The sequence below is a fragment of the Pungitius pungitius genome, chromosome 6, assembly GCF_949316345.1.
Source record: "Pungitius pungitius chromosome 6, fPunPun2.1, whole genome shotgun sequence".
Lineage (NCBI taxonomy): Eukaryota > Metazoa > Chordata > Actinopteri > Perciformes > Gasterosteidae > Pungitius > Pungitius pungitius.
In genome coordinates, this window is record NC_084905.1 from 2,479,789 (window position 1) to 2,496,013 (window position 16,225).

A 16,225-nucleotide genomic window follows, 5' to 3' on the forward strand; every position below is an offset into this window, starting at 1 on the left:
ACGGCATTATCTAGACAACACTGGTGCAGACTTCAGTCTTGTATAACTGTTCATGTCCTACGCCTGGTTCTGACCCACAGTATGTCTCATGAAGTCCCACGTGATTCAGACACTGACAACCCCTGGCTACAGAGTGCAATCGAGATTGGCCTTGTTAATAATGATTTCTAACTCCTCTCCTTACAGGTTTGTAAAGGACCGAAGACCGTCCATTTCCCCCAACTTCAACTTCCTGGGTCAGCTTCTAGAGTTTGAGAAGGGCCTGCGATTACTGTTGTCTCTGACTTCAACCTCTGATGACAAGGTGCCCGAAAACAACGCAAACCAAAGCTCAGAGGTGGAGATGAACGGTCACCGCAGCAATTACGACTCATCCGTGGCAGATGCCAACACCCCGCCAGAACCCAAGCTGCCGTCACCCACCTCCCTCCAGCAAGGCTTCAACGGCCTGAACCTCTCGGCCGAAAGAATCATGGACACTAACCGGCTGAAGCGCTCCTTCTCCCTTGACATTAAGTCGGTCTACTCCCCAAACAGTCCCAGCCTCTGCCCCAGCCAGGCACCCGCACACTCTGAAGACGTCCCAAAGCTGTGCAAGCTCGACAGCCCCGGAACCGGCACCTCCAACGGTGTCTGCTCTCAGTCTCCCGTCCTCGACAGCCCCAGCTCAGCTGACTCACCGTTCCCCTCGCCGGGCGGCGGGGGCAGCATCGGAGGTTTGGGGCTCCGGGGAAGCGAAGGAATCCACCGCACTGGTTCTTCCTCATCGAGACCCAGGAGGAAACCCAAGCATTGCTCCGGCGGTTCCCCCGTCCACTCCCAACCTCCACAGTCCCTCAGCTTGTCGCTGGACCACAAGATGCCCAGCCCGGACGAGAAGCTGAAGGGCTCCCTCCTCCTTTCACTACCCTCCCTGCCCACCGCGGGGTCCGGGTCCATGTGGACCAAACACAGAGACACTGTCCAGGCCACAACTCCCGTCACTCCCACCGCAGACGCCCCCTGGCACTTTGGGGCGGTGGAGGTGGGCGAGAGAGAGATGGAGCTGGGCGGAGGAGAGGAGTCGTCGGTGAGGTTCGGGAGCAGCTCGGCGTACTTGGCGTTCGGCTGCAGCGAAGGTGTGCGGTTGCGGGAGAAGCCCTCAGCGCCACTGACACAGAGAGACCACCGAGACGGCGTGTCGTCCACGGCGGCCCTGTCCAACAGTCCGAACAACGGCGGGCCCGCTTTGGACAAGCAGTTCAAGCGGCGCAGCTGCCAGATGGAGTTCGAGGAGGGCATCTCCGAGACGCGATCCCGAGAAGAACTCGGGAAGATCGGGAAGCAGTCGAGCTTCTCCGGGAGCATGGAGATCATTGAGGTATCCTGACAGATAATGGACGTGATCGGAGCTGTGCCCTGGGGGTTGCAAATGGACCTGTTCAGAGGGAGGGCGAAAGGAGACGAAGTGGAAGAGGCTTTTGTTTTGCTCCCCTGACAGACAGTGTTAAAGACTCCTACCGAGAGAAGTGGATGCGTCAATGTGAAATGTAAAAGTCTTGGGGAGGGTGGGGTGAAGGAGGGTGGGGTAAAGGAGTAGGTACTGAAAAGCTTAAATCAATGTCGCAGGAAAAAGAAACAACCCAGAACTCTTGTCATGTTGCATCCTCACTATACAGAATATCCTTCATTTGAGTTTGGACACAAACGGCTTGCCTGCGGTCACATGTATTGTTCTTTAATGGGTGTTTAGCTTGTGATTTGAACCAAGCTTCATGTTTCCTACCAAAGCTTTACCCCAGTGTTAGAGCCTCGCACAGCTATGTCCCCCCCCCCCCCCCCCCCTCCTCGTCCTCCTCCTTCTCCCAGTGGCTCTGCCTGCTACCGGCTCTGCATAGCAACATCAGACAACAATAACAGACTCCTTAACAGCACCGTTCTCCTCACATCACCAGAGCACAAGGCAGAGAGATCCCTGGGACTTCATCTTACGGCGGTACTGTTTCCAGACAATGAAGGACCCTCAGCATTTTGTTGCTGAAAAGACTTTTGAAGACTCGTAGTGACGGACAGTGTTCCCCCCCCCTTAAAGCACAGTGTGTCCTTCCTGACTCCGGTTCCCTTGTTTCCAGTGTTAACAGCCAGATGGGACTGAGGTTTCGGGAAGGGTGGCGAGGGTTTGCTTTGACGGCCCTTCAGCTCCTTTATAGACATCCCTGACCCCTCTCCCACTGCTCCCAGTCACCATCTACGGTCACCACTGAGCATGCACCAGAAAGGCTGACTACAGAAAGACAAATACTATATATACAATATGAATATATATAGCAATTTTATTGGACTTCTAATGGACTTTTTTGTTCAGTTATAGTTAATTTATTGTATTGGTTCATTCTGGTAATGAGAAATAATATAATGTTTTGTGGATTTATTTCTTTTTTTTCTTGTTGAAATATTATTATTTGCTGTAAGGTATTTATGAACACACACTCAAACAAATACATACATTCAACAAAATCAAGCAAGCAATATGTGCTGTTCCTTCTTTGGGGCGAGGGACTTTGAAATGCACCTTTCTGTTTTCTGATAACCAAGTTGGGTTGCCCCTCACTCCCATGGCAACAGGATGCTCTGAAAACTAAGGCTAAGAGTATTGGAGGTCAAGATATGGAGCTTCTGTTTCCTATTTGTAGGACGGTAAAGACATCCCACCCAAACAGGATCTTCAATGTGCATTCTGGGGATTCATCACAATCGAGGACTCGAGGGTCGTCTAAAAACTTTGCTCGGTTGTGCAGAGGAACAAAATAGCCGCGGCGCACCCTTTGATCGCTCGTGCAAAGTAAAACGTGTCCGGCCAGCGCCACGACAACTTGGCCATCTATTCACGAGTTTGAGATTTACAGACGAGTGAGTTCTTCACCTTCATTGCGCGTTCCACCAAAGCCCAAATGAACACACACACACACACACACACACACACAATTCTCTTTGCATTTACAGATATGTTCCCACGTGTAAAGCATAGGAGGCCCTTCACACCCTTTTGTTCATTCTCAGGGGATCTTTCAGCGAGCCAAGCCCAGCACCGGGGACACACGTCGGCACAGTGCATGTCCGAAAAGCTCCTTCTCTTTCTGTCTTTTTTTTTTTTTTTTTTGCTCTTATTTCTGACTTTCCAAAGCTTTAACAACTTTACAGAATGGAAAGAAAAAAAACTGATCTTGATGAAAATGTTGCTCTCCTGGTATTTATTTATGATGTAAAATGTGTTTATTTTTCCTTTTGACCCCTGATTAGCTTCTCTCTCTGGTGATCTTTGACCTTGGCTGCAGCAGCTATAGTAGATTCCTCCGTTTTCCCTGAGGTTCAAGCGACGTCTCCTCACCCTTCTCCCTATATTTTTAAGAAATGTTATTAGAATTATTTATGACATGTAACAAAGATGATGCAGGCTGTCCCATTTGCTAAAATTCTTGTTATTGAAATATTATTATTATTATTATTATTACTATGTTGTGTAAATAGCAACTCATCTATGAACACTGAAGAATACAGATGAGTTTTTAAAAGAAAATCCTGATACCTTAGGCTGCTTGACGCAAAAATACCTCAGGTTCTATTGAAAGGCTTTTCCTTCCCCTGTACATGTTTTGTGAAAATGAGACAAAAATACAGACATGGTCAAATACAACCTCCTCTTTGCTTCTTCTTCATCTTGTGTGCTTGCATCAGGCCACTGAACAGAAACGACACATTACGACATCCCAAACGAGTCGTGGAGCCCTCCGATTGATTTTGTGTTTAACCAGCTCCACTCTGACCACAAAACGCCGCTTCATTGATTTTTTTTTTTCTTCTTTTTTTCAGACTGTGACGAGTGCTTGTCAATGCTGATGGGATGGTAAATTATTTAATATAGAGGATATAATAAAATGACTCTATAGAAAGGGACTTTCACCCGTATTATGATGTACAAATTACCGTTGATAGGTATAATACAGTCTAATAAGATTGGAAGAGAGTTCAACACCATTCAACATTAAATCTGCATTTGACCCTCCAGCCCTGTGGGAGCTTCTGTAGAGCAGTTAGGGGTTAAATGCCTTGCTTAGGGACACTTAGGGACAAGTAGCAGCCAGGCTTTGAACCACCAACCCTTGTGGTTGCAGGCGCACCCGTTCTACTCCATCTGCCACAGTCACCCTAATGTGTATATATTTATATATATATATATATATATATATATATATATATATAGAAGTATCATCAGCCTCTGCTCAGTAACACATTGGCTGTTCTGTACAGAATAAACAAAATGATGAGTGAAAAACTAAAAGTTGGAATTCTACGGGGGATTTGATGGATTTGGGCAAATTACATCCTTGTTATGTTTCTTTAAGCTAAACTGCTGCTAGCTCTAGCTTTATATTCACCAAATGAGTGATATAAGTCAATATATCCATCTTTAAGGTAGTGGAGTACTCAACATGAACAAAGTCAAAGGAACATTGAGTGAAATTAGTGTATTTGATACGTGTGATTCTTTGGTTAAGTATCTCTTCTTTACCCCACGTCACCCAAACTGTTCACCCAGAGAGTGGCGCGGTGAGGGTGGGGCGTTTAGCGATGATGTGATGTGTCTGAGCAGTTCTTACCTCCGGGGGGGGGGGTGAGAAAACGAGGTGAGTTAGCGGTGTGTGAGTGTGTGTTTGTGCAAGTCTGTTTGTGAGTGCGACGGAACGAGCAGAAAATGTGGGCCCGGTGAGTGCACCGACGTTACAAACACCCACCTCGGGTCCCCTCGGTGGGCGCTTCACTTCAAAGGCCCCTTTTGGTTTCATGATGTCATGGTGGAATTTCACCTCCTCCAATCAGACCACATCTTCCCGCTTACAAAGCATCCCTCCCAAAGCCAAACTATCTGGTTTTCTCCAGCCAAAACAACCAGCGTGCTGTTGAGGGACAAACAACTGAGGTAATGAGAGGCGGTAAAGAAGGATGGAGAAAATCCTTTCAACAGGGCACACACACACACACACACACACACTGTAAAGGCAGACTGGCCTTTTCCAGTGCTCTTAATGACCTTTTACTGAACCTTATCACAGGCCCACCGTTGTAATCAAAAACATATTACGTCCTTTTTTCTTGGGTTGGTGTCAGTATTTGTCACCTGGATCCTCATTGATAATCCTTTCAAAATATGCTCTCGCTCTCTCTGAGCGCCGTGTGTGTGTGTGTGTGTGTGTGTGTGTGTTTTTCAAGGTGCCCTGAGCTCGTATTATATGGATCTGTATCTCGGGTAACCAGCCCATCGACACTCTTCCTCCGCTGTGCTGAATCTGCAATTCGATGCAGGTTTCTTGTTCTCAATGTGCGGTAAACTCCTTCAGCGGCCTGAAATAGGTTTCTGATGCCTTTTGGCATATCGATCGCTGTCGTTTGGTTTCCATTCATATCTCACTTGCCTCTTTAATTCACATCTTGTTTCTTCACTAGAAGAAAACACATTGGTCAGCCGGACCGTCGACGCGAGCAAATGCAAATGTGCGCGTGGATCGATTGAGGATCATTCTGTTTTTGATGAGCATGCTGATTATTTACTCTGTGAAAGGTCAGAAAATAATGAAAGAATCCCAATCACAATGTCCGAAAGACCGAGGTGAGGCCTTCAAATGTCAATGCTTCCTGTCCCCATGTGTGTGTAGATGTGGCAGGACCGTATAACCGTATCAGCATGCGTGTGCTTCTACACGCAACATGCATGTGTGTATGCATTTGTGTGAATGTAAATAAACGTCCATGTTTTGCACTAGTGAAGCTTATGTAAATTTAACTGGAAGTGTGACGCATTTGAGTGTGCGAGTTTGTGTGCGGCCTGTGTGCAGGCGCGCTGGTGTAAGTGTCTGAGTGTGTATCCTCCATCTCACACGGGCTGATGGGTACCAGACGGATCCACGCCGCCTGGCGCCTGGTCCCGGGCCTCCTATATGGAAACAGTTAGGAACTGTTACGTCAGCACGCCATGGCGCTTTTCCACTCACACACACACACACACATATTTTCACAGAACACGCCCACTTTCTTCTTCACGTCCTTCTCTTTCCTTTCTTCTTGCTGCTCCTAGCCGGGCGCTACTTTCTCAAACACACACACGCATTGCACACCATCACTGCTCGAAAATTGCATCAGCGCAGCATTCCACACTTTTCCACGCATCACCGAGCACGACGGACTCCAAACTGCATTTTTTTGTCCTTTTTTTTTTTCCATGGAAAACTCATGTCCTTATATAACTCTGTATTTAGGCAGCCTGTTTGTCCCGTCTGTCTGCCTCCCTCTTACCCATCTGTCATCCCCCACCTCTCTCCATCTCTCACGCAAGCGGGCTGAAACCCGCCGTGCGGCCGGAGGTGGTTCCTCTCTCCCCTGAGCCAGGGCCACCAAGAGCCCCGGTACAAACACATGTGTCCAATATCCTCTTCCTGCTGCTGCTGCTGCCCTCGTGCTGCCAATTTGAGAGTCTGTCTTCATTTCAACGTGACTTTCAAGTCACCCCAGCGAAATGAGCTGGATAAATAAATGCAGGCAGATCATTAGTGCATTTTCCTGCAGCAGCACCCGTGTTTGTGTGCGGGTGTGAGGCCCGTGGTGAGGAGGAAACCCTTCGGCTGGCTCTGAGGCTCAGCAGGCCTCAGGTAATCCGATTTAATGCCACCTGCTTATTACACACGGCAGCGTTACGGAAGGACTGGAGCGGGCGTCTAGACGGTGCCAAATCCCCGGAAAAAGCAAGAAAGGCCGCGAGAAACGCTTTGTGTTGTTTGGAACGTTGATCTGAGCAACGACAAAAGTGCTCACAGAAATGGGTTCGAGTCACAATCGGGGAACCATCCGGTTATTTGTCGTTTGGCGAGCATGAAGGCGCTTCATTTGTGCACGGACAACCAGAAAGTAGAGCTTTTGTGATTACCCCAGGCAGCTGTGGTGTCACTACCGGCTGCTGCCACCTGCTGCTGGCTCCCAGTCAAACGCGGCGGCTTCCTGTCCCCTGACACGGCGGCAGGAGGCCATCGGTACCTTTGTTCTATATATCGCTCAGGCCGGAGGCGGAATTGGACGCACACGAGCCGGTCGCTTATGGCTTCTGTTCTCAACTGCAAAAAAAAAAAAAAATGAATGGATGAATGAATGAATGAATGAATGAAAAAAAAAAAGAGAGAACAAAATCTACACCCAGAATCCCGTCCTGTGTTCTGTGTGAAACAGTGAGGCGCGCCCCCCCCTTTGCTTTGCGTTTGTGTGTACGTGTGTGTTTCAAAGTGCTGACTGAAGCAGCTGGTGGTGCTGACATCTGTCCCTGTCTTTCTGATGGTGGAACAAACTGCAGCTCTCTCCCAAACATCAGCCCTATCAGCACTCTGTGCCAGGGTCTGAAACCCCATCAATGCATTGGCACATAACCCCCCCCCCCCCCCCCCCTCCACACACACACACACACACACACTGCTTCTGCCATTGTAGTCGGAAACCCAGGGCATATCCCATATCTCAGCGTCTGCACTTCCAAAAAAAACCACATCCCCCCCCGGATAACCACCGGAGAAGATTTCAGGGGGGGGTGTGGCACAGCGGACACAAGGTCAGACACGGTCTCGTCACCATGAGGGATCAGGGCCACTGTGAGAACCACGATCTACAAATCAACACAGCGTTAATGGGTTGGGACCAACTATTCAAAGACAAAGCTCAGCCCTTTGTTTGTTTACAGGATTGAGAGCATTAATACAGTAGAAAACAAGTATTTTCTGTTGAAATTGGAAAATCTTAAGGTAAGCTTAAAGTTAGCAGATTTTATATACACTGCCATAAACTTCTCACATGAGCCATTTTAGTATAATAAAATGTATCCGTTAAGTAATTATATGAGTTTGGATACACCATTCCAGGTGTGTGGACATAAAGTAGATATTTAGACATATTTTTGGTGAGATCATTTTGAAACGTTTTGATTGTGAACTTTAAGCCAGTTAATATCCCCCAATAATTCTAAATATTACATTGTTTTGAAAATCGAAACGTGTCATTTATTTCTTTAAATGATCTTATTTTACAGCACTATCTACAACAAATCAACACTCTTTCAAAGTTATAGACACAACAATTTATATCAGAAAAATCTTCTTAAATCAGACAAATTTGGAGAAAACAACCGTCCATAATTAGGTTTGGAGTTTGAGGAGGACTTAACAAGCACAGAGACCTGCTAACTTGTATATGTTGCTAAGACAAAGACTGAACCTCACACACCGCCCTGCTGACACTGTGTGTGTGTGTGTGTGGCTGCCCTTCTGTTATCATTTCTTCTCTCCCTGCCCATGACCTCAGAACCACATGCAAGCTATTTCTGTTGAGTTGCCTCTGGCAAAAAATGACCTCATGTCTGATTTGCTTGAAACAAAGAGGGGTTGGAGGGGGGGGGGGTGTAGAACTCTGTTTATGGAAAATGAAAATCTTGCTTGGTTTGATGCACCGGAGGCAGGACTCATTTCCTACTGGGGTTTTTTTTTTGTCTACCAATCCTTCTGGATTCACATTTTTAAATAGGTTCTTCTCAATAATAATGCAATATTCTTATTTCCTCAATCTCTTGCCTCCTTGGTGGAAGCGCTGGAGCCAGGTAGGTCGGCAGACTTTGAGTGTGCGGCTGAGGCTGACTCACACACCAAGACATCGGCCGTCAGCCTGGAGCCAGCGATGACACAAGCATAATCCCCCCCCCCCCCACACACACACACTCATATTATATACTGAATCGACACAGACTTGGCGGTGCCGACAATATGCAACGCAGTCATGTGAGTGGCCATTATCAACACCTAAAATGATGTAATCATCGTTGAGAAGAAATGAGTCCATCAGACTGTAGACACACACCCATCTGCCTGTGTTCATAAAGCCACCCGGGTTGATGACCTTGTATTAAGATGATGTGTTGATGTGGTTTATCTTCATAATATCCTCAGGATTTTGGAATGAAACACTTAGAATAAGTCTGTAGTTTGAGTGCAGCTACTAGTTGCTGTGTAATTGATGTAAACACACGAACACACATGCACATACACACACACACACACACACTTCTCGCTGTCTCTATTAAACATTTATTATTCATGCAAGAGTAATGTGAGGCGTCTCCGTTTTAATGCCTTCTAATGGCTTTTTGAGTTACTGCTGAAAGTTATGGATGGATCATATCAGTCACCTGGGAAGCCAGTTCCTCTCTCACCCGGATCTATAGGTATGTGGTGTGTTTGTGTTTGTGTAGGATTCTATGAAAAAGAAATATATATATATATATATATATATGTTGGTATTTTGTAATTTGTTATTGAGTTTTTTTGTTACAGAATACACCAAGCAGCCCATACGAACACCAAAGCTCCTGTGCAGAAATAGTGCGAGTTTACAGGTAACAACAAGTCTTTTATATTCTGAAGTGAAGGACCGGGGTAAACAGCAGGTAAAATTACGATGCGTAACAATTATCAAGCAAGTGAATTACTATGAAATCTTCATGGATGCCTTGTGGTAGATTATCATAAACATTGAAATGAATAAACAAGTCCAATCCTCTTGGGTGCGAGTGTGCAATGTGGAATACTATTTGTTTCATTCGTGTTTGTCATTGCTGGAATGAAGAGGTGTAATTAATCAAATTGATCATTAATCCTTAAAATAACTTTCAGTTTGAAAGGGCTTCTATCCAATTAAGTCACTATTGAGGTAATCGTTCTTTGAAAAAAGCCTATTAAAGTGTTTCATGGAGGACTGCTGGATTACATTTCATAGTTGTTTTTATTGGTGTACAGGACTAGAGTGACGTCGACTTCTCTCACCGACTGTGACGATGTGGATTGGGAACATATCGACCCCTGGGCGCCTCTGAATAAACGGGGCGAGAGATCGATTTCAGGAAGTGGCCTTGGGTCACCAAGAGGTGCACCTGACCGGAGCCAAGCTCGTTTTCCCACCGAGCAAATCTCTGGCAACAGCCGGCTCTGTGAAAGCATCCTTTGCCAGAGGCACAGTTCTCTGGGCTGCTCTCTGAGGTCATTTGCAGACTGAGCATTTGCTCAGCGTGGTCACATTTGCTGTTCTGTCATGAATTTGGTCATTCGAGGCGTGTCATGAATTGTTGGGAGTCAAAAAGAGTTAGTGGGGAGGGCGAAGGAGACCGTCACTGCTGACAGCAATAGGCCGTGACAATGGCAGTGCTTCCATCCCCAGCAAGCCACAACAGTGAAACGCGGAGTCAGCATCCACAATGCCACCAGCCTGAGACTGAAGCAGCTAAATAGGATTCAGTCATTTCATTATTTACACTTGTGCTATTGCACAGGCTATGCTGATGCACAGATACAACAAACTGGATCATCCTTGGCAAAACTAATTATTAATTAAATCATATTGGGTGCGACAGCATAAGGAAAAAGCATTTTAGTTCTGCCTTGAAAAGACTATGGTAAAGTTAGGGGTGCTAATGCATGTCCCAAAATACCTCAATCAATCATATCACATGAAATGATCAGCTCCAAAAAGGGTTTTCATTAGCTCAGGTTTTACGATATCTGTTTTAGATGTATGCGTCCACCCCAGTAATCCCAAAGTACTTGATGCTTAGGCGGTCAACACGGGGTTAAAAATATCCTAATGTGATATTTGTAATAGATGTTCTGCATGTTCTGCACGGGCGTTGCGTCAGCGAACGTACCACACTGACCCCGTGTGGCTCTTGTGAGCATTACATCAGGTTCCACCAGCGTCCTGTCAATCATTGCTGTAACTCCGCCTCTCGATGACGTGATTGGACGCAGCTGGAGCGTCAACGAGCCAATGATTTGGCTTTGCTGCCTGTTAACAGGGCTCTTTCTGAATGCCCTCTATGTCACCTGTGTGCTTGTGTTATTTTTAGAAGCCCGAGGATGCTGACAGGAGAAATGGAGAGGGTGGGACACCAAAAGGAAGAAGAAAGGAGTCTCAGGACTGATGACGATCAAGTGTGTCTCGCTCTAATGGTCTCTCAAAGAGGGAGGCAGACGGAAAGAGAGTAGACAAGTCGTCTTTAAAGGGCAAAGTGCATATTGATCCCATCTCTGCAAACTGCATCAGGCTACTTGATAGGTTTCATAAAGGGGTAAATGGCAATAGAGGCAAACGGGAATAGAAGCTCTCAAAAGCTACATTGAATAAATAGTTAGAGGCCAGGGTAGATGCATTATACATATTATGGAACAAATGAATTGAAGGATGAAGTACTATGTTGTCCCTAACTTAAATTTGTTGGTATTTTAAGTCACAGATACAGTATTTCGGATCTGATTACACTGAAGTAAAAACAGCAGAGACCCCTAGCTTTTTATGAGCTTTAACGAGCATTGTTTGGCCATTCATTTATTTGGGTAAATTACTTCAATTAATCCATTCTCAGAGTAGTTGGTAATTGAGTTTACGTCAAGGAATTAATCAACACTTTCAGCAGCTCATTTATTTGAGTAGAGCCCTGCTAATAAAACAGCATTTAAACCGAGGGGAGGCACTTGGCTCTTTAGACTATCGCAACTGTAACCAACACTAATTGATGAAATGCGATCTTGTCTGACTAAATGAAGAATTAACTTAAGACTTGGTTAACTTAAACCTTTGGCGCAGGACAAAAAATATAAGTCCCCTCCGCCTCTGGACAAGCGATGCTGAGAGCAGGCCGAGCCCCACGGCTGATAGTAAATAACCATTTAGCCAGTGATACTTGTAACTGCCAGGTTCACAGAGAAGGGTCAGTGCACGCGAATGCCTTCTTGGTGAAATTAACGGCCCGCAAAGACACTTTGCTGGGTTTCGTTTGGAGAGAACATCTATTTTATATGTTTCAATGATGAGGATTGAGTAAAGGACATACTAACTGGTCCTGTGCACTGTATCATCTCAGGTTTTCCATCCAGCACAGTAGCACAAAGCAGATTGAACATGGCGCCTTCATCATAGAGCTTGAGACAGCGCTTCAGAACTGGAACACCTGGCCCCAAGATTTCTGTGGCGTCAGTTCCCTTAACAAATTTGCAGTTCATCAAATTTCCAAAACGTATTGACGTTTGTGACCCCTCGGGGTCTGTGATCCCAGCACAATTGAATGCATTCCCTGGTCAGTCAAGCCTTATTCAAAGAGATGTGCAGCATTACAACTTTTATTTCAATGTCCATGAAGAACAGATTATGGTGGGAGAGGTTTACCTGTTATTTAATAAGCAATGAACCTCCACAAATCAGTCACGACCAGATGGAAAGGGAAAAAAATATTTTTTTTTATTTTGAAGTCTCATCAATTTGGGGAACTTTTACATATTTGAACCCTTTTTGCTGTTTCGGAGCCCGACGTTGGACCCCACTGCCCTAGAATATAGACGTTATAATAGCGATTAAGACTCAAGCAGTAGGCCCACACAGGCTTACATATTCAAAGCAACCCGGCATTACGTTTATCTAACCCGCTCCCTGCGCATCCTATTGCGTCCATGTTCAGACAGCACTGCGTGACACGCGTTTCACGCACAGCAGAGACCGAGTGGCTCGCTCCGTGTTTACTTCCGGACTCCGATTTAGACTTCGCTCCGAAAGCAGCAGCTCCGGTGGAGGCTCGGGAGGTCCGCCAGCACGGTAGCCATACAAGGCTTCATGACAGAGGTTACCGACCGGCCACTGCACAACCGGACACCCGCGACTCCGGGCGGACCGCGACACCGCCGCCCCCGCTCGCCCGCTCACGGTCACTCCGCTCCCGCTACCAGCTAACCGACTGATCCGCCCGTGTCACCGCCGCTCCGTGATCCGAGCCAGCTGAGCTGAGGATCAAAACAAGGGCAACCGCTCGAGGTGTGAGCGGCGTGTGCGTTAGACCCACCGGGACCCGGCAGCCGGACAACACCCGAGCACCCGAGGAGAGGAGCGCGGGGAGGAGAGGAAGGGGAAGAGAGCGACAGGACCCGCGGGGGCCAGGGCAGGCGGGGTGGTGGCCGGACAAACCAGGGGGGTCGCCTCCAGCTCCTGGTGGATTCATCCCCTGCTAGCTAACGTTAGCTAAGCTAGCCACAACCGGCGCCATGGATTGGTTAATGGGGTGAGTACCGACCGCTAACGTGCCTAGCCAGCGCTCTCTCCTCCTCGCAGGGGCAGCTGCGCAGTCTTTTCTCGCGAGGACCGCGAACGTGCTGCAGGGTTGCCCGAGCCCACCGACACTCGCACCGCGTTGGACGGGGTGCGAGTGTCGGGACAGTGAATTCTTTCAAATCTCCACTCAAACGCATTTGTATAGCCGCAAGCGGGTAGCATGTCGCTTAGCATAGTTTAGCTGCGCGCGATGCTAGCTCGATAGCAAAGCTGGTCACGGTCTCCTCCTGCAGCGGGACTGTCTCCCGCGGGGGGAGGTGGGGGGTGGGGGGGGGGTCAAGCAAGGAAGCGTTATTTCGGTATCGTCCCCGTCGCCCTGCGGCTATCAAGCCAACGGTGGCAATGCCCAGATTAGGTGGTGAAACATGTTTTCCGTAGAGGCCAGTTTGACGTTGTTGGGGGGGGGCTATTAATAGGAATGATGAACACGGCGGATGGGGCTAACGTTAGCAGCACGTCGGTCCCGCTCACGCGGCGGATTTAGAGTTGTATTTCCTGTGCAAGGTGCGCCGGGCTCTTTCGCGGTGCTTTTAGAACTAACTCTGCGTTCGGTCGTGTAAAATACACGATTGTCACTAAGGTGAGGTGCACATTTACATGTTTTTTTTTTTTTTACCTTGGTTGTGGGGGACACACCAGACAGAAGTTGGTGGTGCTCGTTTTTTTTCATTGCCGGGGCTCACATGGCTTTGTGTGAGAGCTGGTGGGAAGTACAGCATGTGATGCACCTGCTTCAGCCTCGCACCTGTTAGACACACCAACATCAAGGTTCGTGGTGGCTACACTCTTGTGACATCTGTAAAAGACACCAGTAAGACGCCCATTTACTTATGGAGGCCTATTTGCTATGCAAACTTAAGGTCAACCCGGGTCATGTTTGCCTGCTGAAGAAATGACTCACGAAACCCACAGGCCTTCCTTCTCGGCATTATACATTCAATTGAGGCTCGCGGTGGAAGATTTAACTGCTTCGATTCTGAAACCCCACTTTGCTGAAACGATAACATCTGGATCTGCACACCGAGGTGTGTTGCTGTGAGATTTCACTTCTTGCAGACTTGTTTATCAGGACCACTGACGGGCTGCAGCGCGTCTCAAGTAGATTGTGGCTTGACGAAGGGTGGCGGCATGTTGCCACGGGGTGTTCCTTCCCACCGCGTGCAGAGAGATAACCATGCAGCCGGAGTAGTACGTTGCTCTACTGACTATTAACCTCCCGGTCCGAAACTGCAGTGCGTTCTTTCTCCCTGTTGGCAGCAAGTAGACGACAACTCATTGCCACTAATGAAACTGTTCTCACGTTCTCTGTTTTAACTGCTGTGAGCAAAGATCATTTCCTGCTTGCTTCGAGCAGTTCCAGAGAAATGATGCAGAAACCGAATGTCAGCTGTGTTTGTCTGGTCACCTATACACAATTTCCACCAGTTTTACTCAGAAATAGGCCACAAAATCCATCTAATCTTGGGAGATTCAAAATGACAATGACCCTCACAAAGAGTATTATGTCCTTGGGTATTTTTATGCACGGCCTATTTTAATAGGACAGACAAAATATTGCATGGTGCGGTTGACGCCAAAAATAATTCTAATTTTTTGACCGCGATTTGCTTGGTTTTGATAACTGGTTCTTGCATCGCCTTGTAACACTAGTTCTCAAAGTTGTGTATGTGACTTCTAGATCTTCCCCAGTCACTCACTCTCATCAGATTATTACAGTTTTTTTTTTGCCCAGACACTTTCTCTTGTCAGGCCAAACTGGTGTAGCAAATAATATGTGAGGGATTCAAAATAAACCCACAGATACTTGTTTGTGTTTGAAGGGGTGAGGAAAGCGAAGTAGAATAAGCATATAGGTGTAAAAGACAGGGCTTTCTTCCTGCTGTATTGATGCCGGTTAGGGTCTGTATGGAAGCCCAACGCACGTCACTGACTGATTGGAGTCTGTGAACGCGTTAACCAAGCGTGTAATCATTCTGAATTTCAGACCCAGGGAGAAGGACGCCACGGCCACAACTGAGGGGGTAGAGTAGAGTAGAGTAGAGGGGAGGGGAGGGATGATGAAAGAAAGAGAGACGGTTGTGAACGCAGCTGATCCGGCACGGAAGGAAGGAAACTGGGGTGATGAATGAAATGTGGGAGGCTGATGAAAGGCAGAGCGATCTAAAAGGGAGGAATGGGAGGCAGCAGGTTTGCATACAATTCAGGGAGGGGATGTGAGCGTGTTTGATGCAACGGTTAAATGGGGAGAAAATAGAGAATATTAGCAAATGGGGAGCGGGGGGGGGGGGGAGGGCTGGAGTTGATGGAAAGGCTGACGGTCCACAGGGAATCAAATGGAGGTCCATAGCAGATGAAGGCCTACTAATGGCCTTTTTCTTCCTGGGATCTCTGCGGGAGGCGACACACTGAGCCTCGGCGACTGTGTGCATCGCTCGTGCGCTTCTAACCAATCAAACGCGTCCGCAAACTGAGCCCGGTGCATCTAACGAAGTGGGCTTTTCACAGAGCACATTATTTCGGCACCGGAATGACGTTAAATTACCGGAGAGACGCGCGGCGCCTAAATGCGTCTTTTGGTGCTGTCTGAAATGCGGAGGCCCCCCCCCCCCCCGACAGATGTTTTAATCCCCCGGCGCTTTTGAGTGACGGAATGGAAACTACAGCAGCTAAGCGGAGCGCCAGTTTAGGCCGCCTGACCTGAGCGAGAGGCAGAATTGATGTAGGCCACGCTTCCTGCAGCTCGCTCTGCCTCACCTGTGACCGAATGGCGCTTTGGCATCGCTATCCTGCGTCGTCGGAGCGATGCAATACGATCAACAATATTTTCAATTCTGTCGGACTAAGTGTTGATCCCCCGAAATAAAGGAGACCAATAACATTTGGGTTGTTGGATAAGGGCAAAAACATTTAAAACGTCACCAATTACAAGTACAATCACATGACATTTCGCGTCAAGAGCCATGAGGTCAGTTCTGCTAAATGACAGTTGGTGTCTAACAGGAGAATTGTACACCATGTT

The 16,225-nt window shown here is 47.4% G+C and overlaps 2 protein-coding genes across 3 annotated transcripts in view; both read left to right on the forward strand.

The window, feature by feature from the left end:
• Window positions 1-3,673, forward strand: part of dusp8a (dual specificity phosphatase 8a) — a 30,727-nt gene extending 27,054 nt beyond the window's left edge. For both annotated transcript variants that reach the window (XM_062562849.1, XM_037450928.2), the window contains one exon: window positions 187-3,673. In XM_062562849.1, the coding sequence (XP_062418833.1) occupies window positions 187-1,369 (1,183 nt within the window). In that variant the 3' untranslated portion in view covers window positions 1,370-3,673. The remainder of the gene's footprint in view (window positions 1-186) is intronic.
• Window positions 3,674-12,647: 8,974 nt separating this feature from the next.
• The window catches only part of mob2a (MOB kinase activator 2a), a 37,026-nt gene continuing 33,448 nt past the window's right edge, over window positions 12,648-16,225 (forward strand). The window contains exon 1 of the mRNA XM_037450812.2: window positions 12,648-13,156. Coding sequence (XP_037306709.2) covers window positions 13,140-13,156 — 17 coding nt within the window. The 5' untranslated portion in view covers window positions 12,648-13,139. The remainder of the gene's footprint in view (window positions 13,157-16,225) is intronic.